The sequence below is a fragment of the Phalacrocorax carbo genome, chromosome 1 (genome assembly GCF_963921805.1).
Source record: "Phalacrocorax carbo chromosome 1, bPhaCar2.1, whole genome shotgun sequence".
Classification (NCBI taxonomy): domain Eukaryota; kingdom Metazoa; phylum Chordata; class Aves; order Suliformes; family Phalacrocoracidae; genus Phalacrocorax; species Phalacrocorax carbo.
In genome coordinates, this window is record NC_087513.1 from 44,774,732 (window position 1) to 44,802,333 (window position 27,602).

Below are 27,602 nucleotides of genomic sequence, written 5' to 3' on the forward strand. Positions count from 1 at the left end.
GGTATACCAATTGTTATGCAGATAGCTGCCAAGGATTTATTAGTTCAGCAAAGAATCTGATTGGAAACTCTTCAGTACCTCATGAAAATCCGTTGCACTTCCATTAGAGCTAATGACTTTTTTCTCACATCCTTGCTCCACTCAGATTTAAGCTAATCATCCTAGATTTAGCCAGGGACACAGGGAAGAAACCAGTCTCAGCTGCACCAGCCTCAGTGGAAGACTTATTTACAGATGTTAGGAGATTATTATTTGAAGATTTCAAGCAATCAACATACATTTTGTCAAAATATGGTATTGGCCTTACTTAGTCTTAAAGACTTTGATTTTAAATTTGGCAAACAGTTATGTAGTCACACTGGCCAGTTCCAGGGTAAGCACAGGTCTCATTTTACCCCTTTTTGTCCAGGATTGTAACTCTTACCAGAGTAAGTGGCTTTCTAACAGAACTGGAGAATCTGGGCTGCTGTAGAGCTCCATACTCAGGACATGAAAATTAACAGGAGATCTGGCCCTTGCCTCCCTCCTTGGTGCTCTCTTGGCACCTTGCGTTTCATGGAAAAAAAAATCATAGAACCATCGAATGTCCTGAGTTGGAAGGGACCCACAAGGATCATCAAGTCCAACCCCCGCGCCTGCACAAGACAACCCCAAATTAACACCATATCTCTGAGGGTGTTGTCCAAGTGTCTCTTGAATAGTGTAAAGCTTGGTGCCATGACTGCCCCCCTGGGGAGCCTGTTCCAGGGCTCCACCACCCTCTGGGGGAAGAACCTTTTCCTAATACCCAACCCAAGACTCCCCTGGCACATCTTCCTGCCCTTCCCTCAGGTCCTGTCATTGGTCACCAGAGAGAAGTGATCAGCGCCTGCCCCTCCTCCTCCCCTTGGGAGGAAGATGTAGACCATGATGAGGTCTGTGAAGGTTGTCAGTGCCTGGACTTTACCACTGGAGCTTGCCGAAGGTAGGACTGTTTTATCATCCTGGCTGCTTCCCTCTGGTGATGGCCTTTCCTCTTACAAACACTGGTGCCATTTTACTGAGGCTTCCCATATTTGTCAAGCTGGTGCTTCTTGGGTATTACCTTCTCCCAGGTCTTTCAGAGGGGAAGCTGCCTGAGCAGATAAGCTGTGGTGTACAAACTGTAGCTCCTAGTTTGTTTTCCCTACTGAAAAAAATGGAAAAATTTCAAATACCTGCATATCAAAGCCTTGGTTAGAGTTTGGGGAGAAAGAGGGAAAAAATTATAAAGTGTCTAGAAGGGGAGAAATAAATTGCCTCTATAACTGGTCCATAGATGCACCTGGACCTAATGATCTGGGTCTGTGTTTGGGTGCCACTCTGAGGAAGGTAGTGCCAGGCAGTGGTACAGACTGTTAGCATCTCCGAGAAAAATCACAGCTACAAGGGACACCCAATTTGATGACTCTCTTTGGCAAGTTCCCCCGAAAGCAGAGCAGCTGCTGCTGTGTGAGAGTCGTGACTTGTATCAACTTGTTACTGCACCTGCTTCACATGGCTCCCTTCAGCGAGGCACGACCGCATGTGCTTCATGTTTCGATTGCATCAACCCAGGCAATACAGTTGTCTAATAGTGCTTTAAGTTGTTCATCAGCACATGTAGTATGATCAGACCCTGACTGTGTGCAGCCCGCTAATCATATTAAGCAACATTTACATTAGCCATAGAATTCTTACCCAGGTAAGGAGGTTGCTTTTATTGCTGTTATCCGGTTGCTATTCGCCATTCCTCGCACACACAGCATTCACTCACGTGGTGTTATCGCACATGTTAAATGGAGCCTTTTTTGAAGTGTCCATTCACTGTGAAATGTGTGGAAATATGCTGAATGAATGTTGCGTACATCTGTGCGTGTCTGCTTTTTAATGCTAGTAGAAAAAGAACTCGGCAGCAACGACGCTGGAACGAGCAGCTGGAGGTGCTATGAACATCCTTTTACACCAGGCGTCTCCCTTACCGTATTTATTCAACTGAGAGCAGGACCGTGCCACTGCCCAGCTGAACACGGTCAAATACAGGCGAGGACAGCAAGATCTATTCTTTCAACGGAGCTGTAACCTTGCTGTGTATACAGAGGAAACAAACCTAACATGTTTTGGAACAAATTACTGAATTTGTGTATTCGGGGCAACCAAAACAGTGGAGACAGATATTGCTACAAAAGATCTAGTCAGCACGTACGTTTTACTCGGGTTAATTGCTGCTTAAGCCCCCTTCCTGTAAGCAGTCAAGTTAATGTTTTCCTTTAGGGGTACTAAGACCCAATGGTAAACAGTTTAACTTCTTTCTGTCAACGGTACAGACAAGATAAGTACAGACATGCACAAAACCGAGGCTTCAAAGGTGGTGCTGGCATACGCTCCGCACCTGAAGCGTGAAGTTAGGAGTCTTCTGTATGTTTGGTCCTTAAGCTTTTAAGAAAGGTTCTTGGTTTGTCATTGCTTATTGTTGAAAAGTTACTTTGAAATAGAATTTTGAGACAAATGAAACATTGGTTCCTGGATGTCTTTTTATAATACAAACGTTTCCAGACTGGATGGCTGAAGGCTCTAACGCTGTGTTAGGATATTGCCAGGGGCTGGTTCCACATTTCCACCTCCAAAATCCCAGGCAGACGTGGGTCTGCATGCCAGACATGCTGAATCTTCTTCACCTGCACCACTCACACGGTCTGTGTGTGCACAGTAACTCAGTCCTATGGCACGTGTGTGAATTCACGGTGCAGTGCCTGCAAGCAGCTCCAGTTGGCCACCGGTTCCAGACAAGGAGCTGTCGTTTCAGCCAGAGGAGACTGTATGGCTGTTCTACAATCAGTGTCATCGCATATAGTGCTTTGTCAGCATGGAACTAAATGAAGGTGAAAATGTTCACCTGCTGAAAAGGAGCTAACTTAGGAAAGAGGGGATAATCTCAGTCCCCTGACAAAAATTTTTCAAGATCTACCTGCTATTTTTCTATCTCCCAACGTATTGTTTTCCTCTGTATCCCTCACAGGTAGTTACATTATTTTGTGTGGGGAAAGCAAACCAGCTGACTATGGTGGCCGTGAGAGGGCAGCTAATGGATACGGAGTGCGATAAAGTAGCAGAGCACCCCAGGAGGGAGACCTAGCAAAACCTGAACGCCGTAGCTGGCCAAGGAGATTGCATGTGATAAAGAAGTGTCACTGGTCAACTAATAGAAAACTGTCATGAAAGAAGGGGAGTGGCATACCGCAGTGGGAGAGTTCAAATAGCTTTGTGGTGATACTTGGGCTCTAGGCAAGGGAATTTGGAGGGCAAAAAATGGGGGGATTAGGTATGAGTAGACTTGGCATAGGAGAGACACCAGTGGAAGAAGTATCTCTGAGTGGCTCTCATCTGAGGTGGGCCCACCCTTACCCACCAAATTGTTCATGGCAAACTTAACATACCCAGGATGCTTCCCATGCTGTTTCTCATTTTAGCTAGGCATCTTGCCTTATTCTTACCAAACCTGCTACTAGAGAAGTGGCTTCTCCTCCCAGCATAGAAAAGTAACTTGTTTAGAGAAAAATAGTATTCTATATTTCTGGAGAAGTTTTGATCCATGTGTGAAAAATTGGGAGTGTTTTCCCCTTTCTGTAGCACTGCACTGGCTACCCTCTGTACTTCAGAAGTTATGCTTTGTGTTTGACTTCTACATTTCTTTCATTTCAACAGAAATGCTAGAGAAGTGACTCCTGGGATAGAGTTTTTAATTGGACCAGTTTACAAGCTAATCCCAGGCTCCTAGTTGGTCTGAATTGGGATGTCAAAATGAAAATGTTGGGCAAGATTTATAGCTTCAGGCTTAGCATTGAGTTTTCCTTGAAATAAACACGAATTTCTGGGTCTATACACATGCCCGCTTTGAGGAAACACACCGAGAATTGCTGGTGGGGAGGAACTGTAATATGACTAATGAAGAAACTCTGTAGCACTGGGATGTGTTTGGGAGTCACCTTTCTGCAGACAGAACCCAGGTTCATCCAAGCCTCAGAGAGAGGAACGAAGGAGGAAGGAAAAGGAAGAGGTATTCATCTACCCTATCCGCTCTTTATGCTTTTGATAAAAGTAAGTGCAATTGCCGAATCATATGCTTTCCTTTTGTTCAGACAAGTTGGTAAGAGTGAAACTAGCCATAAGAAAGTAAATTAAATGCAGATCAGAGATTAAATCCCTATGGGATTTTTTTTCTCTTGGATTTTGGTTGGTCTGTATAGACAACTGCTTTTGTTATCTTTTGACTTAATCCTAGACAGCTGCAGGCTTCTAGATTTCAGAACTGGTCAGGTTTTGCTATGACTCTTGGTATCACAAATTCCTACGTTAGAAGTTTGGCATTCATTTTTATGCACCCCTGTAACCAAAAATCAAAAGCAATTGTTCACCTTTTTGGCTGCAGGCATGGTAAAATGCGCGCACGCTAGCCCAGCGTTAGGGGTGGCAGTGCAGGCTTCTGCTATCAGCATCCACAGACTGAAGCTTGGTGCAGTCTGGTCCTGCACATACGACAAGCAAAGCATTTTGCTAGTGTCACCTGTGCTGAGCTCTTAAAATTTCTTAGAATGTTTCAGAACAGACATCTGTAGTAACAGGAACCTCGTTACAGCACAAATCACGTGTAAGGCCTATTAGTCTTCTGAGCTATGTGGGTGGAGGTTTCAGACTGGGGAACTGAAACACCGGTGGCTGGATATTTATTTATTAGGAAGCTGTGTATGAGCAAAGCAGCAAAAAAACCCCAAAAGACATTACTTACTTCAAGCCAGTAATTTAGGCTGTTTAGGCGGTGGCTCTGCTTATAAACCCTTTTACTGGATGCCTTATCCTGTTTTAAGATAGAGGCAGGTGGAATGAATCGCATTTGAGGGATGCCTCTAACCATGGAAACAATCAGCGTAAGCTCTGCAGCTTGCTTTTAGACAGCTGAAGGTAGAGGCAATAAATCCATCAAACATATATCTAAATCTTTTTGCTGGTTCAGAGCACAAGGACTGTGTTTGCTTCCTGGACAAGGAGGGAGAGCTTGGGTCTGCCTGCGAGACTGTTTGAACACATCCCTATTTTGTCCTGACCTTCTCATGGACAAGCATACTGGGCTGTATTTCTCATCAGGCATGCATTGCAGCAGGCAGAACATTCTTGCAAATCATCCCAGAATACTCTCTGGGTTTGAAACTTGTTTTGTTTTATTGAATGCTGGATGAGGAAATGGGTCTCACCAACGCTTATGCAGGGACAGTACTCCTTCTAGCTGATAATCCTCTGCTTATATGTGGAAGGATCACCTTAGCTCTTGTCGCCACAGTTCTGCATTAGGACGCTGTTTGGTCAGTTTTCTTTTATTATCCCATTTACAGGAAGACTCAGAAAGAATTGCCACTTTCTGAAACAGTCTCTCATCCTGTAATAAAATACATCTTCTATGAGCATAATAACTATTTTAAAATGTGAAATTAGGCTTAAAATCCCATATTATTTCAAACACAGGCAGAACCACCCTTCTGCTTCTTTAGCTTTTTTTTTAATTCTAGGAACCATGAGATTTTAATTTCATTTAGAACCCTAAAATCCTTAAAGTTAGTAGATGAATAAACAGTTTTTTCTCCTGCAAATGTGGCATATAATTTTGTGCCTTCTGCAAGAGTTCCCAAAGGCTTGTAAGTCAGATTGGAAGCTTGGCTGTATAAATACATATAAAAGGTATGATGTATAGGACTAAGAGGGCTGCAGTGGTCTGCACCAGGGAACTGGAGGTAGATTTTAATGTAATTTCTTCCACTCGTGGGCATTCATTGACCTTTCATCTATGATTTGTCACTCTAGAAGGGAAAGATGAACATACATCCTGGTGAGCTTTTTGCTTTATCAAGGGCTATGAAATCCTTCAGTCCCCTATAAAGTGCCAGTCGAATCAGATGTCACAAACAGAAAAACTAGGGCCAGTACAGCAGATCCATCAACTTCAGTAAGTAAATGCCACCAACCCATCATCTCTATTATTATTAGATCATACACCTGGATCTTTGGCATAAGTGAACATGATGCAAGACCTTGTAAAAACCACATGGCACGCCCTGGTTATTGTAATAGAGGAGACAGAAAAGACTTGTTGGATCTCCCACCTCAGTTTGCTGCCAGTGCAGAGAAACATGAGGGAGCCCCAAGGGTAAATGTGAGCAATAAACCTCACTGAGTTGACTGAAGGAGTATCAGTGTAGTGAAATAGCGAATGCCAGGAGACCGGTCAGTTAAAATACAATGCACAAGTACCTGCAGACCTGTGTGTGGAAGGCGCTCTTCTCCCTGTTCTTCTTTCAGGTCCTAATTCAGGAACGCATGTGTGGATGTGCCTTACTGCACCAGGACAAAAGACGTTTAAATCACAAATGAAAAGACTGTCTACAGCTAAATGCAGGTGATAGGTTTAGGGACACAGATTATTCTCTGATTAAGTGGCTATATGTTTTATTGGTCGGTAAGGGGCATGACCCTTAAAAAGTAATTTCTTCCTGCTTCCAGTTCAAATTCCTTGACAGTTGCATTTTACTTATATTTTCCTTTCATCTTATTGTTAAATGTTGGCAAAGACTAGAATGTTAATTTTAGTGTGTATAAATAATTTATTGAATAGTAATATATGAAAATGAATTTGATATGCTTCTCTGTATGAATGACATTCTATTATTGAAATTTATTAATCAGCACATTCCACTCCATCAAATCTAAATTTTTTGAGGAAGAGGAGGGGAGGAGGTGGAGAGGCGGTTTGGAAAAATGCAGTACAGTGGGCTGACTAAGTCTGAATACTTGGTCTCTGAAAATGCAGATATCAGTGTAATTCAAATCATACTGATGAGATACAGAACAGTCATATGCAGTCATAATAACAATTTATATACCGTCAATATTAATAGCAGTGTCTGTTTGAGAATACAGTTTTAAAATAGGTACATACAATTTTATTAAGTATAAAAAGACACCGTGCGGAGCACAATACAATATATTTCATCTTTAATTCTGGTAGTTCTCAAACTCCACTGTCTTAATTGATATCGTCACCAACGATCACTTGATAAATTATGTCTCTGTATAAAATGAGGCTTCTCTGGATGAATTCATGCTGTTTGGTTTAAAAATACAGTAATTTTCTTTCAATGGCTACTTACACTGATCAAACACTGTCAAGACTGTTGGCTAGCCTGCATTTGGTTTCTAACATACGCTATGATACTGCCAACTTCCCCTGTTTTGCTTTGCCTCTCTCTGTTTGAGAATAGATCCTTCAAAATATTAATTGTTTCTGACTTCGTCCCAAGTTCACAACCAGAACACTGGTTCAGACCATTCCTACGTTCTTCACGTTACTAAACGTTCACTGACATCAGATGGAGTTTTCAACATGCAAGGACTGTAGGTCTCTGCCCTAAGCTCCTTTTCTCCCCCAGTCTCTTCTCATAAAGCATAGAAGGCATGCTGAAAATGACGATTTTTTAGAATTTCGGGGTTCCAGTTTCATATTTTCTTGGAAGTAGATGACATTTATAGCCTTCCAGCTTTGACTATTTTCTTTGGAAAAGCAGACATGTAAACTTAAGAACTTAGTTATATATTTTGTTTGCACATTCCAATTTGGTTTGATTAAAAAAAAAAAAAAGTCAGAACTCTACCTTTAAGTTGATTTAAATGATAATGCGAGAGTCTTAAAAGAAAAAACTTACACTTCCTCCTCCCTAAAATATATTAACATTAGTCTGGAAAATAAATTAAAGAATACAGAAAAGCTGAGATTATGCTATCACAGTAATATCTGCCAAACAAAGCTTGGTCTTTTGCTAACATTAGCTTACTACATTTGCAATACATGCTAAGCAAAGACCCTACTTCTCTAACGTGTACATTCAGACAATATATATTTTGTGGAATAAATATATAATATATCCAGTTATAGATTTCTGAATAGTAACTATAATAGATACAAGCAATACCTACGTTTAAAAATACAGTTCTAGGATTCCCTAACTTTACTACTAATAAAATTAAAATTGACCTAAAACTTTCTCACTCTGTTGATGCATAATAAAATATATGGAAACACCAAGAGTAAAAAGCCAATTGCTTCTACAAATGGAATACTTTATAAATATAGTAAATTGCTATTTCCAGAAGGAAAATTGAAAATTATAAACAGGAAGTTAGGTTAAAACAGCTCTACAATATATAGTACAAAGTGGCTATGAAGTGCGATGTATGAGTTTGATGTCTGTGGCAAAATTTTGAACTGATGTAATTGTTCATTTCTGGAGATAACGGTAGAGAAAGATTCTGTCCCCAAAAGCAGCCAATCTTGACCTCCTTAAAACAAAACTTCCAGTGACTAGAGAAAGCCAATGTGCCAATTTGTCAGGGTAAGGAGTACAAGATTAGATCAAACAGAATTATTTGGAAGCCCTGGACTTCTCTGTTTCATAGGGTTTACCCATCATGCTGTTCTCATTCGGAATAGAGTCACAGAAGTACTATGTACCTGTGACTGCCGTGTGCTGAAAAGCCTTATCATGAAGGTGCCCTCCCTATGGCTCTTAACTACATTATTCTTGTACTGCACATTCTCCAGATGAATTCTGTTTTGTGTTCCTGTAATTGTTTCTTTTTGCTGGAATACTGAAGTACAGCTCTGGTTGCTTGATTACTGAACTCTTGATCGAGGCCTTTTTTTCCTTGAGAATAACCTAGAATTAAAGAAACACACTTCTCAGAGCAAGCACAAGGAATTGAGGAATTAAATTGCTGCCTGTCTCTGCCTGCCTCTCTTCCCTTTCAGTTGAAAGAAAAATTTCAAATCAGTAAAAATGCCTTACTTGCTAATGAAAAGATTTAGGTAACTAAAAAAGTGAAAAACTTCATGTGAGACTGTGCCGTTTGTATGTTTGTCTCCTGCAATGGACCTATTTTACACAGAAACCCAAAACTTACTTCATTAAATACTACTGTTTATACCTCCTGCCTGAGTTGAGGCCCTGAGGTGGGATTCAGAATCCACTTGGAACCTTTGCATCAACAAAGCTGGAATTCTGGTGGTCACAGGATGGTGGGGTCTACAACATGGTTTTTTTCCCTTAAATACCAACAGAGGTCAGTGTCAACATTAATAATGATGAAACCATCACTGGGAGCTTCAGTTTCTGACCATTTGGGGATTTTCTGAGTCACTTGTAGACTCTTACTGGTACAAACATCCTGTTTTGGGAACACCTGGTATGAGATACGCATGACTGGGATGTAAGTCATTGGGACATGCTTCCTACTTGATTTCATTTGGGCAAATGGAGCATATCTCTAAATGTAGTCAAGTCACAAACTTGCTGATTTCAGAAAAACTGCATATAGGGAGAATCTCTGTACCTCACATGCCATGTGTCTTCACTACACTGGAGAACTTGCATGCCTCTTAGAAGATATTGCAATACCGAATGTCAGTCAAGAGTGAATTAAATACTTCCTATCAAACTGAAGATGAGAAGTAAGCACTTGTGGATCCCCTGCAGAGGAACCACAGAGTGAGGTTTGGGTTCCCTGAGCAGGGAAAGGACAGGGAAGGCTTTTCTTCATGTACGAGCAGCAAATCTCAATATTCTGTTGCTGAGTGGTAACAGACTTTCTGAAAATACATTAAACTGTGTCTAAATCTGCTAGCATATTCTTACTTGTCACAAATGCTCTGGTTTTTAATTAAAAGCATTCCCAGGTGCTACAGACTTCTTATGCAGTCTTGCTTGCAGGTAAGCCAGTGCTGCCAGAGTGGCTATTGATCTCGGGGTTAGTTGGAAACGGGCTCCAGAATTTGTTAGGGCCTGTCATCTACTTTCAGAACGCCATTTTTACTGGGACAGACCATGTGGAAATGTACCAGAGAAAGAGTTCTGATCCTCCCTGCAGTATATGTTTGCTGGGGCCCCAAGGGCACTGCCAGCCCTGACTGTCCCTGACCCCTCCCCAGGTTCCCCCTACCCTGCCCATGGCCCAGGACCCCATGTCATCCCCCTGAGGGTCCCCCACCTGCCCACAGCCCAGGACCCCATGTCACCCCCTGGGGCCGTCACCCCTGCCCCAGTGATGTTGCAGCTCCCCACAGCCCTGACCTTGCCCAGCCATGAGCCCCACTGGTTCTGTTGCCCACCCGCGGGCCCTGGATGAGGCCAGGTCGCCATCCCCAAGGAGGTGCCCAATGCCCAGGGCTGGGGCTGTCCTGGTGCCCCCCGGCTGCCCTGCTCCTGGCGGGGGGTGGGACAGGCCCTTGTGCCAGGCCCTGCTCTGACAGACCCCTGGCCCCATGGGCTGCTGGCCCAGGCAGGGTGCTGTCAGTGGGCTTTAGGGAAGACCAATGAATCGTCTCACCTACGACATATGGTTTTGCTGTGTGGTTTGCTGCTGTTGCTGCTGCTGAATGAGCAATTGCTGCTGTTGCCGGCGCCGGGCTGTTCTCAGTTTTTCGAAGCGAGCCTCCATCTCCTCCAGCACTTTGGGAGTGTAGCGTACCACCAGCTTGACGCTGTCCTTAGCCGCCTTCAGCAGCTCCACCGCCTTCTCATGGTGTTCTCCTTCCACGCTCTGGGAGCAGGGAGAACAGATTTAATAATGAAAATGCTGCTTTGATCTAGAGCCCTGCCCTCTTTTTCATACGGAAAGGCTGCTGGGGTTTTAGGAAGTTTCCACACCTTATGCTTTTCAAGGGACCATAAAGGGAAAGTATTAGTTAAGTAAGATTTATGCACTACTGGGAATCTATTCATTCTCGTATTTTAAATAAGCCAAATCTGTTTTAGGTTGCATTAGAAATGTAATTTCTGATCTGTGTGAAAAGGAAGGGAAATACTCAATAAGCTTTGTGCCAACAAAAAGAATGTGAAAAAACCCCAAACCCCGCAGTAAAAAGCCAAACAGTCTGTTTGCAAGGTACAAAAATAAATATTTAAATGTTGGTAAAAAATGAAGAAATTACAAGTATGAAATTGCAATTCCCTTCTTACACTCTGGCCCCGTTTGGATCCTGCAGGGAACAACATGTGGTGATTAAGCAGTCACCGCGCTGCATGCGAAGGAGCATGCCCGCTGCTCCTGGCGACAAGCCGTGTCTTAGTTAATGGCATTGCTCACACGTTTAACATTTATGTGATACGGGTTCTCTACTAGAAATAAACTAGTCTTTATCTGGTTAGGTGTAAGCAATCAAACACTAACAACTGAAACAATGCAAGTTCTTGCTGAAGGAATATGTATTTTCCCTCCCTTTCTGGAAAATGGTTTACAGTAAGATGATATCTGCTGTGAAATCAAAAGCATTCCCAAAGGGGCTCAAGCTCTGATTGCTATGCTAACATTGTTTGAAACAGTGAATTTCGAAAAGAGAGAGGTGACTCAGCTGTGAAAAGAGTATTTAATTTCTACCGTTAAGTGGACTGACCAGAGTGCTCTTCAGGCATATGGATTGTTCCACACCTTAAGAGAAATTTTCAAATGGTGTATGATTGCCCATGTGTGTTGTAGGGTATATTTCAACAAACAAAAGCACCTTTGCACAGAAAAAAAAAAGACTGCACAACTGAGACCTTCACATGGATTTTAGACCACTAAAAAAAAAAAAAGTAATTTTCTTCCCACATAAAATAAAGCAAAGTTTTACTACATGCTGTGTTTTAAAACTCATACGTATACCATGCTATTTAAAATGAAACTATATCCATAGGTCTCCAAAGAGAAGCAGCAGCATTCAAAGTACCTGAAGTTCAATTCATGTTAAAAGAATAACTCAGCATCGTTATAGCAACTGTCTGAAGAAAATTCTTTCTATTTTGATCTCTCCTATTTGACTGAGTAGCATTGTGCAAGAACAGTGAATTAAGAATTACTTCTGCTGTGGCACACTATGAAATAACTAGAAAAACTGTGAAAAACTAGCTGTGTGAAAACACAGCTAGAAATAACAACGAAAAATTTCAAAAAGCAGACAAAATACACTCCTACATAACTAACATAAACAGCACAATTCAAGCTTATCACCTTGCTATTTATCTTTCTTCTCCTGTTAAATATCGTTCAAAATATTAATACAAATAATTATTTCATGTCTGGGTCAACTGACTGGACTCAAAGAGTTTCTACAGAAATGTTAAGATGCTTCAAAAATATTTCTGCAACTTAGAGAAATAATGAATGTCATTTCAGGTGCTGAAATGATTACCAGAAACAGAGAAAACCTTGAAGTAAATAAGTGTTTGATTGTTGAAATAAATTACTTCATGTTTTTGAACTGTATGTTCATGAAATTCCTCCAGTAGGTCTCCTATTCAAAGGTCTTCAAGAAAATTAATGATCTGTGATGACCAGATTTGTTAGAAATTGTGACTGGGATAAATTTGCTGAACAAGCACTGCTACCCAAAAGTAATTAGGAGAAAAAAAGAGTTTCCTTACAAATATGTGAAAAAGACAGATGCTCCAAAGAGAGCTAAAATAAAAAGCTATTGATGCACAGGGTGTTTTGTCAAATTGCTTTAATGAACAAGTCACAGATACAAATTAAAACCTCTTCCCCACATCCCCTACCCCATAAGTGCTCAGTGTTAGAAGAGGTGATCGTAACTAACACACACTGTAACTAGCTGTCTTTCATAACTCATTGCTTTGTGACCGGCTTTTGTAAACACAGGTTTCACCTTAAGAGGAACCGTATAAAATTTGGCATTACTTCATATTTCATTTTTTGCTTGTGAATTGTGGTCAGTATGACGTGGCATGGTCATTCAGAGGAAACAACTGTACTTAGTGTTGTCGTGATCAGTTTTGCTGTGGAACAGTATGAACTTAGGACAGACTATGAACAAAAACTGTAAAGTCCCAAGCCACATGAAGTAGTTAAAATATTCATTTGCTTTCAAAGAGTTGGATGGTTCTAACTGGCACGAATAAGCAATTGTGATTGTATCTGTTTTGCAGGGGAATAACAAGATGGTGTACTTTAATACTTCATACAACTTAGTAAACCGTATTTAATTCATGATTGCCTGGTTTTTTTTTCCCATTTGCCTCTGGCTTTGTTCTTCCAGTTTACAGCCAGTATTTTCTAATTAGAAACAAAGGGTTTGACTTTGTTGCTATCCAGGTCAATGGAAAACTCCCATTGACTTGACTAGTAATGATACAGAATTAAGCCTAAAGCTTTGAACAATAACCAAAGAGAAAGGAAGGAGAATAAAGGGTAGTGCTGCTAAATATGAATCCTACTCTCTAAATGTACCTAACTCAGGTCTGAACAACTACAGTTTTCAGCTGCTATTAATACGATTGCTATACGTGCTCTTAACATCTTCATTGCTGCTTGCACTCATATTTCCAAGGCATTACAAACGCTTTACCTGCATAGCGGTAGCTGCGCAACTTAAATAGCAGAGCCCCTTGGAGTAGGGAAAAGAGCTTATACCAGCAAAGGAAGTTGTTTTGCTGTTTGAATTCTTGTGCCTCTGCAAACCTCTGAGGCTGTGCTGGCGAAGGACTCCTGCTGGTATCGGTCATGCCTGTACAGGGATTTTGCTGACTGGATTACACTGGGAACATTGTGAGGATCTGACACTCACGTTACTTTAGAACCGCCCACCAAACATGGGATTGAATAATTTTGTTTCAGAATGCGTGTCCTTATTTAATATGTAATTTTTAATTACATATATTTATATAAACTTATGTCTGTATTTCCCTTATTGCATTGGCAGATTGTGTCAAAAAAAGGGATGCAAAATACTGTAGAGACAAGAACAGCTGAAAGAACTGCAGATATGGTGTGGGGAAACAGCAACCATTACTGTACCCAGGCTCACACACTTGTCATAAATATAAAAGAAAAAAATCCCAGTCTCTTGCAGACAAAAAAGAGAATCTGATTGTAACCCCACAGGTTGAGAAACTGAGAATATTTCTATTAGATATCTGTAAGCAAATGCTTGAGTGAGAAATTAGCCATTATACACCTATTTTGTATCCCTTTCTGAGTCTGACTCACACCAGGTATCTAAAAAATGCAGAATCTTTGCCAGATATGAACAGCCACCAGCAAGTGCCTTTGCTGAGCCATCTGCAGGGCACACTGCTTTCAATTTCCTTTCTTTTAGGGGGTGCGGGACAAAAGTATGTAACAAAATCCCCAGCATAATGAGAAAACACTTTTTTTAACATCCGGTGAAACAGCTCAAGGAACAGTCATCCCAGTCATGCTGGGATAACAAATCTGGATTCTGAACACACAGCTCTAATTTTATGTTGATAATTATAAAGTTGGATAACCACCAACTTCTGAGCACAAACAAGTTACAGATATTTCATTTTCATTTCATGTTCCACTGCTGAGCCGTCTGTTGTATTGTACATACTGTATATTATTTGCTTTTCTTCAGCTAAATTGAGAGAAGCACAGAGTGAACTAGTCCCAGTGAACAGTGTTAAATTTAGACCTTTTTCCTCCTGTCTCAAGCTGTCTGCAAACAAATTAGCACTTCTATAATTTTTGCCTTTTTACAAATTATGTTGTATGGGCTTAATTCAGCCCAAGGTTGGTGTATGAACAGTTGCTCACAGGCATTATTCCATGCACGCAGCTGCAATTCAACCTTCAAATTCTGTTGTTTAGACTCTGAAGGCAAAACTTTCTGTTGCATTCGGGAATCAACTTTCTCATGTGCCTACATGCAATTGGGAATTTTGTATTGTGTGGGGTTTTTTTTTGCTACATTAGCTTAATATATATTCTAGAGCACGTTCATGACAGTTTTTGAATAGGGTATCATGGAACAGAGGTGACAACAGTCAAATTCAATATATCTTGACATCTGAAGGTTCACCAGTTTCCTCCCCTGTATTTGCCTAGGTGCTGTTGACAGTAAAAGGATTTTTCAAGAACCATCCATCAATTAGTGAATATAAACTCTTTTTATCTGTCTTTTTATTCACCTGTTGAAGGAAGTGCTGAAAAACAACAAAATTATTTGATGTACTTCCATCAGTGAAGTTCAGGAAATTTACTTATAAAATGTGCAGTTGATTTCTTTTTCCCTGAGACTAAATGATCTTTTTAGTGGGTTTTCTTTTTTTTTGTTTTGAATCTTTTCTTCCTCACTGTGTACAGGGGCAAGTAAGCTTCCAGACCTATTATTTCTCTTTTGAGAACATGATGGTTGATAGAAGAAGTGGTGAAAGTCTGTCTGAAGTGTTGCACTGATATTTTGTTTCAAGAGAAAGGGAATAGCTATTGTTGAGAAACAGATGACAACACGAAAGCATGTAGAAAACAGCATTTTTTTCATTCTTTATGGGCTTGCAACAAAGAGGAAATTTAAGTTGGAAAGTCTTATATTTATGACTGGACTCAGGAATTGCTTCTACGTGCCTTTGGTGTATTTAAATATGAGGTTTAGATGGAGGTTTTGCATGAAAAAGGATTATGTTTTCATTAAGAGAAGTGTAGGGTTATATGAATGAGTATGCCTACCCTCTCAGTAGTTTACATTCCCTTGTAAAAGGGAACAAAAAGCAAATGAAAGGCAGAATTTGACCCATATCATGTAGTCAGAGCCTTGTTTTTCCTTTCTATTCCAAGAGCCCTTTTATTTTTACCTTGATACTGACATTCACAGTGAAACTACTGCAAAACACTCCACCCTGAAGTATTGACTTACGTGAAAAATGACTATGTAAAAAATGTACCTTTTTACTGAAAATACATGCTCCCTGTATGTGTTCATTTGTACAGCTGATTTCTCTGACAAAGATATCCCAGCTGGATGAATGTCACTGAAAGAAATCTGGAATGTCCCTTCCATTGCAAATCAGCACCAAATGTGCATACTAAATTTCTTTTGATTTTATGTGTTCAAATGCTCTGAAAGTCACAAGGCTGCGCAAGTGCCACTGAGGCACCACTGTGAGTGGAAAGGGCTGTGTGCCTCAGAGCCTATGAAGTGCAAGAATGACAAAGCCTGTAATTATGCTTTTACTGCAAAAGGGATTTGCAGAACTATCAATGAAGAAAGACATAACTTCCTTTAAATTAAGCACGTGGTGTGGATTTAAAATGAAGCTCTTCAAGCACCCTCCGTTACAACAGAAGTTGTAGTGGCACAAAGCTGTCGATGCAGCTTTGCCTCACTTCACCGCAAATGCACACTGAGCTAATTCTTTTTGTTTCATATGGCTGCATTTTAAATCATGGTATTAGAACAGCTGTGAAAAAAGAAAATCCAGACAAAAGTGAAAGCTCTATCAAATTTCCACATACCACTCCATTAACCGAAAGCAGCTGGTCCCCCCGTTTGAGCCCTCCATGCCTTTCTGCCACTCCTCCAGGAATGATGCGAGAAATATAAATAGGTGAATTTTGTTCCTTTCCTCCCATGACATTAAAGCCCAGGCCTTCATCAGTCTTTGGCAGCTCCACCACTCGCGGGTGTGAATGGCCTTCGCTCGCAGCAAAAGCAGCAACTGTTGCCTGGAAGAAAAAAACGAGTGATTTGGCTATGTAGGGAGAACACTGATACACACTCTGTTGCTCATTTGCAGGAAGAATTCATTCCTGTGGAAACATTTCAGTATCTTACTCTGACTTTTTCTGATTATCTGAAAGCATTTTAAAAATATTGAGTTCCATGCCAATACTTTTGAAATAAAGGAATAAGCAGAGGAATAGAGAGTTTAGGTGACTTGTGAAAGATAACGCAGAAAGTTAGCAGCAGAGCCAGAGGTAGGCACCGGGAAGCCTGACTGCGCGGTGGTGAGCACTTATGATCACTAGTGCATTTCTTCTTTGCCTTTTCACAGGGAGAAAATTTATTACTGTGGGATAAGATACTGTGATCACTACCGTGTTCCTAGTTGAAATAAAGTGGATGAACTGAATTGTTAACCCTCTGCTCTGCTTTCAGAGGTACAGAATTATTTTTTATTCTTTAGGCACAGAAAAAAATCCTAAAAGGATATTCTTATTTTAAAAAAGTTTAATTTATAATCTTTTAAAAATCTTGCAAACGAAATAACTCCTGGAACAGGAGTAAGAGTTTTTATAACATAATTTGATCAAAATGTTCATTGAAAAATTAAATCTTAAAGACATTTGATTTATAAATCAGTTAGAAAAATCCTAGATCGCTAATCTTACTCTAGCAAAAAAACCCCCCACATAACAAACTGTAAAGCTTGCATCCAGAAAAATATTACATCTTCATTTTTTCACTACAAGTGTTTTCCTACTTATAGATCTTAGTAAATTGTTAAATAAACATGAAGAAAATCTTTTATCCTTTTCAACGTGTGTTTGTAGTCCAAACTGCTTGAACAGTTCTGCACTATGCTAATGTTTTTTGAGCATCCTAATAATGCTTATGCTTAATAGAAGCTAGTGGATGATGTGACTTAATGGATCATTCTCAGTTACATGTTTTTGCACATGCAGACCTTGTCATCATGCATACATTTTATGTCAGACATGAATGCGCTAGGAGAATGCAATGCAGACAGCCCAGAAATAACCAGGAAATATTGCGATATTGAAACATTGCTCTGTAACCCTGCTGTTCTATATGAATAAGAAATGAGAATGGCAAACACTAATTGGATTTCCCCCCATTTGCATTTAGAAGCAATAATTTCTGTTTACCTGCAGTGTGGACAAATCAGGATTTCATATACACATTTCTCTGTATAGAACCATAGACCTGACAAATTTACATTGTCCATTAACTTTCAATTAGAAGAAGGTTAAGGTCAGAAGAACAGTCTACATAAAAGAACGTTCTATTTAGTAAGGACAATACACTGCAATTTAGTGTGTATTAGGTTATTTGCTGGCCACTATACAGCTTGCTTCTCTGAAATACTGTGGAAATAGTTTTGTAACACACACCCAACCTTCATCTTCTGATACAGCGTTAAATTAAAATCTCTTAACTTAAATACATAATGGTAAGATCTTCGTTCCATTAGGGTTTCAAGGAGTTTTGTCACTAACTTCACAGGAGTGGGACCATGAAGAAATATCTCTTATAAAGATGCCTGGCTTTTGCAGGTTTACTTGTTTTGCATAGTATCTGCTATACCACCCAGAAGATGGTGTTGAGTACAAATGATAATGGGAAAAAGAAAGCCATGGTAGATCTCCCTGTTTGGAAGCATCTATCTTTGTGCATGTTATGAAAATACAGAGCATATTTCATACTGGCACATAGAATGGGTTCTTTCATGGTTGTGTGAATTCCCTGAGAAAATTATCATTTTAGTAGTAGCAGTAATGTAGCTGTCATGGTCTAAGGATATGAGAAAGGCAGGTCCACATGGACAAAGAGACCATATGTTTTATTAAAACCGGTAATGCATCAGAAAAAACGGGCTTGCGTTTGGCTGTGGAGTCTCTTGATCAGGCTGTTTTTGTCACTGTTCATCCTTGCCACTTGCTCAGTACCTACAGTTCCCGTTAGTTAAAAGTGGAATTTTGACTGTTTAGTTTCTATCTCCCAAATCATTGTGTCCTCTCTGGATGAGCTGTATGGGAAAATAGTCCATTAAAATATTGGTTGTTGCAGGCAGACTTCTACAGAATGAACCAGTAGATTTGCTTTTGCAAAGCAACTTTTCAAAAAGCATCAAATTCCATAAAATCATTCTCTTTTCTTAAGCTACAGAAGCAGCATAAAGGTTGAAATTTTCCGTTATGATTGTTACCTGGGAAGTAGCACTGGTTCTAGACTCTGGGCTGCCACTGATGTCTAAATTTTCTTACAGTGTACACACGAATACCTGAAACACACACGCGCACAGTCAATTACTAGGTCACTTTGGTAACACGTATTTCAACAGTTGCACATGTCCTACCTTTGCAGTGGCCCTGGCTCGGAATTCGGGGCAGCCATTAACAGTTATGGTTTCATGCATGTATTGATACACCTAAAATGTTCATGAAAATAAAATGAAATTAATTATAGAAGCAAAACGAGGACTTTATATTAACCCAGACAGGACAGTCCCTTTCCCTCATAAGACTATGTTTCATTAATGCTGTATTCACGCAATCACACAGTCAAGTGTCTGCTGAACTTGTGCATGCTTCCCATCTCTAGCACGTCATTTCCCCAAACCAGGACAGTCAGGTTCTATGTTATCAAAAATGGGTGTCTCCAGGCAACCGATTTGAATGCAAATGATCTGAACTGATTTGGGCGGTGTCTCAGCCTTCAACAATGGCTTCTTTGTTCTCTGAACTTTCCTATGAACTGAAGATTTAGGAGACTGATGTTAAAAAAATATGTAACTTGCTCAGCATACAGATGCTGAAGAACGAAAGTGAAAATAAAATTTTGGACAAAGGTCACAGGACTGGTTTCCATCAACCATAGCTAGGAACAGTGAAAAGTACTGGCAGTCTGGTAGGTCAGACATGGGAAATGGGTAAGATTATCCTTTAGAAAGGAATTGTACATTCACGTAAGTGGCATAAAATCAACACTGCTGATATGTACAACTTCCCGTCTGTTGTTTTTTTCTGGTAAGGACTTTCCTTAACTCTCCCTTTTAAACATCTTCAGTAAGGAGAAAGGAAAAGGTGTTCTCTCACACTGCCTTTGTTCTCTAGATTTGTCACACTCTTACAGGAAATATATTAAAAAATGCCTTTATACTAGCCCGTTATTTTGAAAGCAAACTTAAAAAATAAAAATATTTTTATATAACATATGGAAATTGTTTTTGAAAGACAAAGGTGAATGCAAACAAATCATTTTATTATATTTTCTTATAAAACCACCAAAGCTAAGTAAATATTCCTACATGCCACTGATTTACTCTGGGCATTTTCTTGACCTACTTAATCAGGAATTTTGTCTTTTCATGTGCTTTATGTCTCAGGTTGCATTCCTCGGAGAGGACCTTTCCTGGTAAAATATATTAGCTTTTACAGCAATCTCTTTCTTAGGGTCCTCGAGGAATGCAGATTCAATTGTGCTTTCCAAAATATATTTACCTTTCACTGATTTGGTGATACTTTAGCAGAAGTGTCAAAACTTCCCTCTTTGGTAATGTAAAAGTTACTTTGGCAGAGAAGGTGTCAGGTCCTGTATTTAATTGACCTATAAACAACAGCTTGTCCCATTGATATGTAACACTTCCCCATTCCCCTGTCCTGATGACTTGTTATGCAGTATCATAACGATATATCTCTCCTCACTGAGCCTTTTATTATAAAATTTACACACTGACGAACACATTGCTACAAACATCTAAATGGAATTAAGATGTGTGGCTCATTTCTGATCTCAGTGGACAGACATAGTGGTAATCAAACACTCTTGAGCAGTAGAATGTTTGGGATGACTGATCCACAAACCTTTTTTGAGGGATAACATACACCAGGGAAAGGCAAAAAAGGAATGGAGGTAACAAATGCAATCCACTTTAGAGATCTAAAATACACTACACACCTTCAAAGTAAAGTAAAAAGTTGTTTTGTCTTGACTATTGTCAGCTTCATAATATCCTGGTAACTAATTTGTATACTGGTGAAAGAACAAACTCACGAGCGTGTGATTAAACAAATATGTTAAAAAAGAATCAACCAGCTCAAAAACTTGTGAAAAATATGATCAATAGTGTCATATAATCCTTGGGTTCATTTGTAGATTTTCAATGATAACAGAATTAAAATGGTGTTCTACAAAGAGTTATCAGTGATCATAATACCTACAGCACAGTTCTTGGGAAAAGAAGCGTTGCATGTCAAATCTCGTTCTCTATAAGCAACAGATGCGACCAGTCTTGAGTATCTGCTTCAGGCATTTGTAAATCTAATTCTCCTATTTGACTGTTACATAAGGTTTAATGTAATTTGAGTTTAAGAAGGATAAAATATATACCTACATAACTTTCTTATTATTAAGTCAGTTTGACAACCAAACAGATTAACTGTACCTGTTCCACCAAGGCCCTTAAACTCTTTGTAGGGTTCCGATCTAATCACTGCTCATTCTAGCAATGCACAAAAAGCACACTGAAGGCCATAAATAACCGTTGTTTGCCTGTAGCCACACTAACCCCTTTATCTACACTGTTCTCAGCACTACCTTAGCCATGATTCATGTACAACGAATCCATTCTGCTGCCTCTTCTATGTACAAAGAACTGATAAAACTGAAAATCTCTTTGTTCTCAAACTAAATAAAGTGGCATTTAAATTCTCCCAGAGTGGAATATAGCTTCTCGTTCAATCCATTGTACACAACAAGTAATTGAAATCGTTTCATATAACCTTTCCTTTCAGTGCCTACTATTATCTGTACATCTGATTACATTTTTAACATATAGCGATTCTCCTGAATCTGAAAATGTTATCCGTATCTCTAGATTTCCTTATTGGAAAAAATATCACTCAGTACATAAGAAGACAAAGGTGAAGAATTTAATTATAAGTATCTGAAAAGTTATTTACTAAAGAAGTCTTTTAAAACAGTGACCTTTGTTGACTGTAAGAGATGAATAATTTCTAAAGACATCATTGTGTTATAGGAATGAGTTGAAGAAAGACAATGAATGTATCACAGAATCACAGACAGGTTGAGGTTGGAAGGGACCTCTGGAGGTCATCTCGTCCAACCCCCGTGCCCAAGCAGGGCCGCCTACAGCTGATTGCGCAGGACAGTATCTAGACAGTTACTGTAAGTTACTAATTTTAAAAAGAGCTGCGTATCTATTTTTGTATGTACAGCTATTCCTTTTTAGAGTGTCTAAAGGACTACATGAATGTTTAGTAATATTATTTGCTGACAGACTCCATATGCAGTCTGATGGTCTAGTGCCTAGGGAAAGGAGTTTCCACAATTCATTAATAATAGAGATTAAATTACAGGTGAAATGTCAGTGTTTCAAGATGCAAAGCTGCAGCTGTAAGGTAAATGGTAATGTTTCAGATAATTTTCCCCCACAGCGATTTCTACCAAGATTGTCAGTGTCTGTACACTGAACGTTCATCGGGTAAAAGCGTGCTGCAGACAGGGGTTTGTTCACACAGCTCTCATTTGTGCTGTGGAGCTAGACATACTCGCCTTTGTTTTCTCTTTCCTGTGGTGCAGAGAATACAACACTCCCATCAAGAAATACTCCTTGAAGAATGAATGTAGGATGAATATAGATCTCAGACTTTTTCAGCTTCTGCAGGCAGTCTCCTCAGACACCGTAATCTAAAGTTATTCTCCCACAGTACTCAAAAAATACAAAAAGAGTGAGGGAGGAAAATTACATCTAGGAAATCTGAACTTGGAAGTGAGTCCTCCTTGTACTGTGGCAGCCCTTGCTAGCACAGAGAAATGTACATTTTATTACTCTCCCAGCAGGAGCTGTAGTGAGTCAGATGCAGCAGGTATTATTGTTATGACGATGGTCCTCGTCCCCACACATTCAGCTGGGAGGCAAAGCAGCTGGTTTAGCATTACTGAAGCACGGGAAGGGGGGCTGCCTTACAGGTACTTTAGGAGCTTGCTTCTTAACAAAAATTACTCCATATGGACTCATAATAAAGCAGCATGTACTGGGCTGGCCTATTTAAGTCAATGTGAAGCTTTAGGAGGAGGTCCAGGAATAACAGTGCACTTAGCAGCCTGTTTTATAAAGGTGCCTAGAAGCAGCATTCTGTTTACAGCCTGAATGATGCAGCATCTTTTCTGCTGGATTCTCGAAGTTACAATTTAATTAAACGAATTTTGTTCCATTAACTTCTGTAAGAGGTATTCAATGCTTCATCCCCTGATGAAATATTGTGTAATTCTAAGTGCAACTGTAGCTACAATAATGGTGCTCTGTTCACTTTACGACAACTTGGTCTGAAAATCAGAAGGGAAGAGGCATGAGACAGAAATCATTTTACCGCAATGAGCAAGCGTTCAAAAAACACGCACAGACAAAACCCAAGACAGAGTACATTGCAATTCAGACCTGTGAAGTAGCAGACCCAGATAAACTTTTCCGAGATTTTTAAGTGAGGAAGTAACCTTTTTGAAAATATTGGGGGTTTCTTAGCACATGAGATAACATATGTAAGTAGTAGTAAATCAGCTGTGTTTCCACAGTGTCTGCAGCATGATAATATATAAAAAGACATACAACTCTTCCTTCAAGAAGTCACAACCTAAGCTGGAATTCCAAGTGCCAGAGGTAAGCAGGTTAAAGGGTGGAATGAAGAAGCAGCCTTCAAAGAGATTGATAAACAATGTTTAACACATGCATTGGCATCATCTGGGTTTAGTTTCTTCAGTTGGTCTGCCATATTTTTATTGCTTCAATGCAGAAGAGAATTGTATATCTATTTTTGGAAGAAGTCTTTCAAGTAAGGGAAGACAGGAGCCTGACAGACAGTACAGACTGGAGAGTTAGCATGAGAATAACCAGTGCAAGGAAGACATAATTGGTTTCATTGCATTTATGTAGTCATGCCAATGGAACTGTGTATGTGTGCATCCTTGCAGAACAGAGGGTAAGCTATAAAAAAATTGTTATTTACGTACACCTCAGTATGATGCTTCTGCCATCAACAATACTGAATCCTAATTGCCTTCATATGTTGGAAAGGATGAAGTAAATATTACTCCCTTCTAAGATGTCAAGTGGAAAGGAGTATCTCAGTCTTTTACCATGGTGAGAAGAGCTCACGTCTGTGTATGTGCTTTATTCAGCATAGCTGCTGGCCTCTCCTCCCCTCTTCCCAAAATCTGCAGCTGACTCTCAGACCTTCAGCCTCAACCCACATATCATCTCATTTGGTGTGCGTGCACCAGTTCCTGGCCAGGAGGATGCCTGCTCTTGTGACAGGGAGAAGTTACAGTACAAAGGTGCACTGGAGAGCTGCTGACCTCCTCTGCGGTGCCTTGTTTCTGAGGGCAAACTTCTCCCTGCAGCACAAACCAGTTGTGTCTTCCCCCCACACACACTTTCTTTCATCATTTTACCTCTTTACATTCTGTTTGGCATTTTTGTCCTTCCCCACAACCTCTTGCTTGTATTTTCCATTCTTAATCCGATACACTTAATGCTTGTGGAGGGGAATGCATTAGTTCCTATGCCTGGACAAACTCCCCAAGAGCCGTACTTCAGCACTCAATTCAGATCATACTTCTACCACATCAGGGGGTAAGGACATTTTAAATGCTACAAAGAACAGGAGGGACTCTGGACGCCTTTAGCCTCTTGTACGCCATAAACCATGGAATCTCATCTGGTAATTTCTGCACCAATCATAAATTTTGCTTGAACTACAGAGTCTTTAGAAAGGTCTGTGAATTTCAATCCTGTAGCTTGTTTAGGAAATTGGTCATCTGGTTAACAGCATTTCCATTAACAATGGATTATTTCCAAGCTAAATTTGTCCAATGTCAAGTTATAAGTTTTGCATGTAATTTGGCCTTTTTCATCTCTTTTGGTAATCTTTCCTTCTTCTCCACTGGAAGTATTTGTAGGTCTTTGGCTATCTATGCCCTTTATGATAGATTTGTTGACATTCCAAACAGTATTTGCTTTTCTACAAGATGACCCACAAACCCACCTAATTGTCCATTTAAGATGACACCTGAACAGATGAGGATATAAAAGAAGGAAAACAAATCAAACTCAAACAAAAGCATATGTAAGCCGAGTGCAGTGTGGAGGTATGCAGCTTACCTTCCTCTTTCATAATGAATTTTTACCTCCGTAACCTTACTTAAGCTCAAAACCAATGTAGTAGAGCGCTTCCATTCAGTCATAAACCCGTGACAGCTCAATGAAAATGGAAAATCTCTAGTGACGGTATGTTTAGTTTTGCATCTCTTGAATATCAAGTAGTTTTCTGGTTTTGTGCCTGTGTTCTGCTTTTTAAAATTATCTCGTGATAAGAATGATCAGGAAAGCACGGCTGCATAATAAAAGCATGTCTTCTCCACAGCTATAGCCTCTAGCTAAGATAGTGAACTAAACATGGTCATATACCATACTCCAGAAGACAGTAGTTCCATGGTAACTTGAAAGCAGGCTGATTTTCTTTTCTATCTATCCAGTTGACTCAAAAAAAAAAAAGTTAACATTGTTTTTTCATTGCATTAATAGCTACTTTTATCTTTGGTAGTTAAAAAAAAGGGGAAGGGACTATTCTGGATTATTGAAGAGAAAAAGAATTTGAGAAGACTGTCTTTCTAAATTGCAGTCCTTGTGAGGGACATTGACAACCTCAGAAAACCACTGGCTGTGGAAGAATACCATGGATGCCATGTATACACGCCACAAATTCACGGTTACAATAAACTTAGATTCTTCTTAAACAAGATTGAGCAAATGAATCACAAAGGCCTGTTCTATTATAGGCCTACACCATGTGTTTGATTAATCCCGACAGAAGCAGAGTTAGGCTATCTCATACTCATGTTCATGGTGTATAGTGTACATCGTCTTCATTCTGTCCCTGAGAGGGACAAAAGGTCTTCTTTTGTCAATGTCAAAAGGACAAGTCAATGGATGCCTGTGAGTACAGTGAGGTTGAAATGGTTGAAAAGTACCTTTGAGAGGAAGGCATGTGATCTATTATAGGCTTACTGGAAGCAGCAAAAACTCTGTATTACTTAAGTTATTTCCTGCAGCTACTGATTTTGGACAACTCATAGAAAAAGCTGCTCTATGACAACTAGTCTGTATTAATGAGCTATTTATATCTGACAGAATGTGGTCATTCAAGGTTGCTGGCATTCTGAATATTTTTACATGATAAGCTTTCATTAGCCTGTGAGCAGTTACATGCTTGCATTGGGAAAACTGTTGGTGTCTATTTTCAAAACCAGACATCTCTATCATTTTCACAATTGTCATAACAATCCCTTTCCATGAAGTACCACTGAATGGATGCAGCTACATGCAGTAGGGATGCTCACCCACTAAAAAGCTCAAACCTACAAATGAAACTCAGTCTTGTTTAACATCCTGAGGAGATGAGACAGTTTTAATTTCAGAACATGTGGAAGAAATATTATGAATGTTGTCTTCTACATTTTCATAGAGGATATTTTATTTAAGAGTTTTCTTCTTTGGGGGGTGGGGGTTATGGAAGAAACTAGGTCAGTTTTACCAAAGTGAAAAAACTGATCCAAATCTTGATGCATTATTAAGCTGTCCTTAGGCAGTAGGAAAGAACCAGCACAGGACTGAAACATTGTTAAAAATAAATGAAGTATAATCACTGTAAGGGTATGATATTTTAATTTTGGGTGGAATACTTTATGGAGGCTCCAGTTAAAATACCAAAATATTATTTGCTCCGGCATTTTACATTTTTTGTGTGGAAAAGGGTGGTGCTCACTCTGCTCTGACAGTATCTGTGTTGCTGTCTGAAAGCTGAACCGTTTTGGGCCCTGAATTCTTGCCATATGAGACTGTGCCTGTCCAAGAAACAACCCAACAGGGGTTACAAGCTGGGGCCAGAATGTCTTTCCGCCCTTCTGTGTGAGCAGAAGAAGCTAGCAGATGTACCAGGAAATGCATGCTGTCATATCCTCTGCACATATTGGATGAGTCAGTTGAAACACTCCTGGTGTTGCTGTTAGGACACACAAGACCTCTGTGTGCCCCCTCTTCTTCCCTCCAATGTTGATTCTGTCTGGAAACATCACTCTGATGCTGTAAAGTCAACAGGAGGTTGCCTGGCACCCTCTTAAATACAATGAAAAATAGACTTTTATTTGCAAATAAAATATATTAGGAACAATAAAAATATGATTTGGTCTTTTAGTTTATTTCATGTCCCTTACACGCTGTTCTATGCTCTAAGTCAATGGCAACTATGGTCTGGCATCTTTGAAGGCAATGTTACAGATGCCTCAGAAACTGCATGCTTTGCAGTCACTGAACTTTAGCAAACTGCTGTCCTGAAAGTCTCTTTTACTGCTTCTACTGCAATACACTGGCATCAAAAGAAATAGCAACATGGGTGATTAGTTCATTCCCTTAAGACCACTTGAAATTCATAGCTAATAATTTAAAACTCTCTCTCTTAGACCTCACTGCCAGTTACTTTTGAGTTCAAAAATATGCCAAGCATTAATAAACACTAATTTCCTCTACTTTATCAGTAAGTCTGTATATGCTGTTGGGGCTGCCGTATGCGAGAGCCGTATTCCAAACATTAACAAATTCCACAAAACCTTGCCAAAATCCTCACCTGGATAAAACATGATATAACCTGAGCCCATCACGCAAGTTCATCTCAAGTGTTCCTATCGAGCCGAGAAGGCAGGGAGAAGGAAGGAAACTGCTGATGTTTCTTGTTTTAAATACCAACAAAAAATGTAGCTAAAATGGCATTTTAAAAGAGTTTTACTATTTCTTTTCTTTTCTGAAGGCACAATTAAAAAATGGAGATTGAGCAGCATTCCTCAGGAGTCTCATCAGTGACTTCAGTTAAGTGGAAGCAGGGGGATACTGAGGCTCCATCAAGGCAGAAACAGTGGTGCAGTGGCTTCCAATAACCTGTCAGCATAAACACTC

The 27,602-nt window shown here is 39.8% G+C and overlaps 1 protein-coding gene across 2 annotated transcripts in view; it reads right to left on the minus strand.

Moving 5' to 3' along the window:
- Positions 1 to 6,898: 6,898 nt before the first annotated feature.
- The window catches only part of LIN7A (lin-7 homolog A, crumbs cell polarity complex component), a 48,978-nt gene continuing 28,274 nt past the window's right edge, over positions 6,899 to 27,602 (minus strand). Inside the window, exons 3-6 of one of the 2 annotated variants that reach the window (XM_064450198.1) lie at positions 18,933 to 19,004; positions 16,348 to 16,557; positions 10,427 to 10,635; positions 6,899 to 8,756 (exon numbers count right to left, since the gene is read on the minus strand). In XM_064450198.1, the coding sequence (XP_064306268.1) occupies positions 8,714 to 8,756; positions 10,427 to 10,635; positions 16,348 to 16,557; positions 18,933 to 19,004 (534 nt within the window). In that variant the 3' untranslated portion in view covers positions 6,899 to 8,713. Of the gene's footprint in view, positions 8,757 to 10,422; positions 10,636 to 16,347; positions 16,558 to 18,932; positions 19,005 to 27,602 lie in introns of both variants that reach the window. The other variant, XM_064450207.1, reaches the window with a different exon arrangement.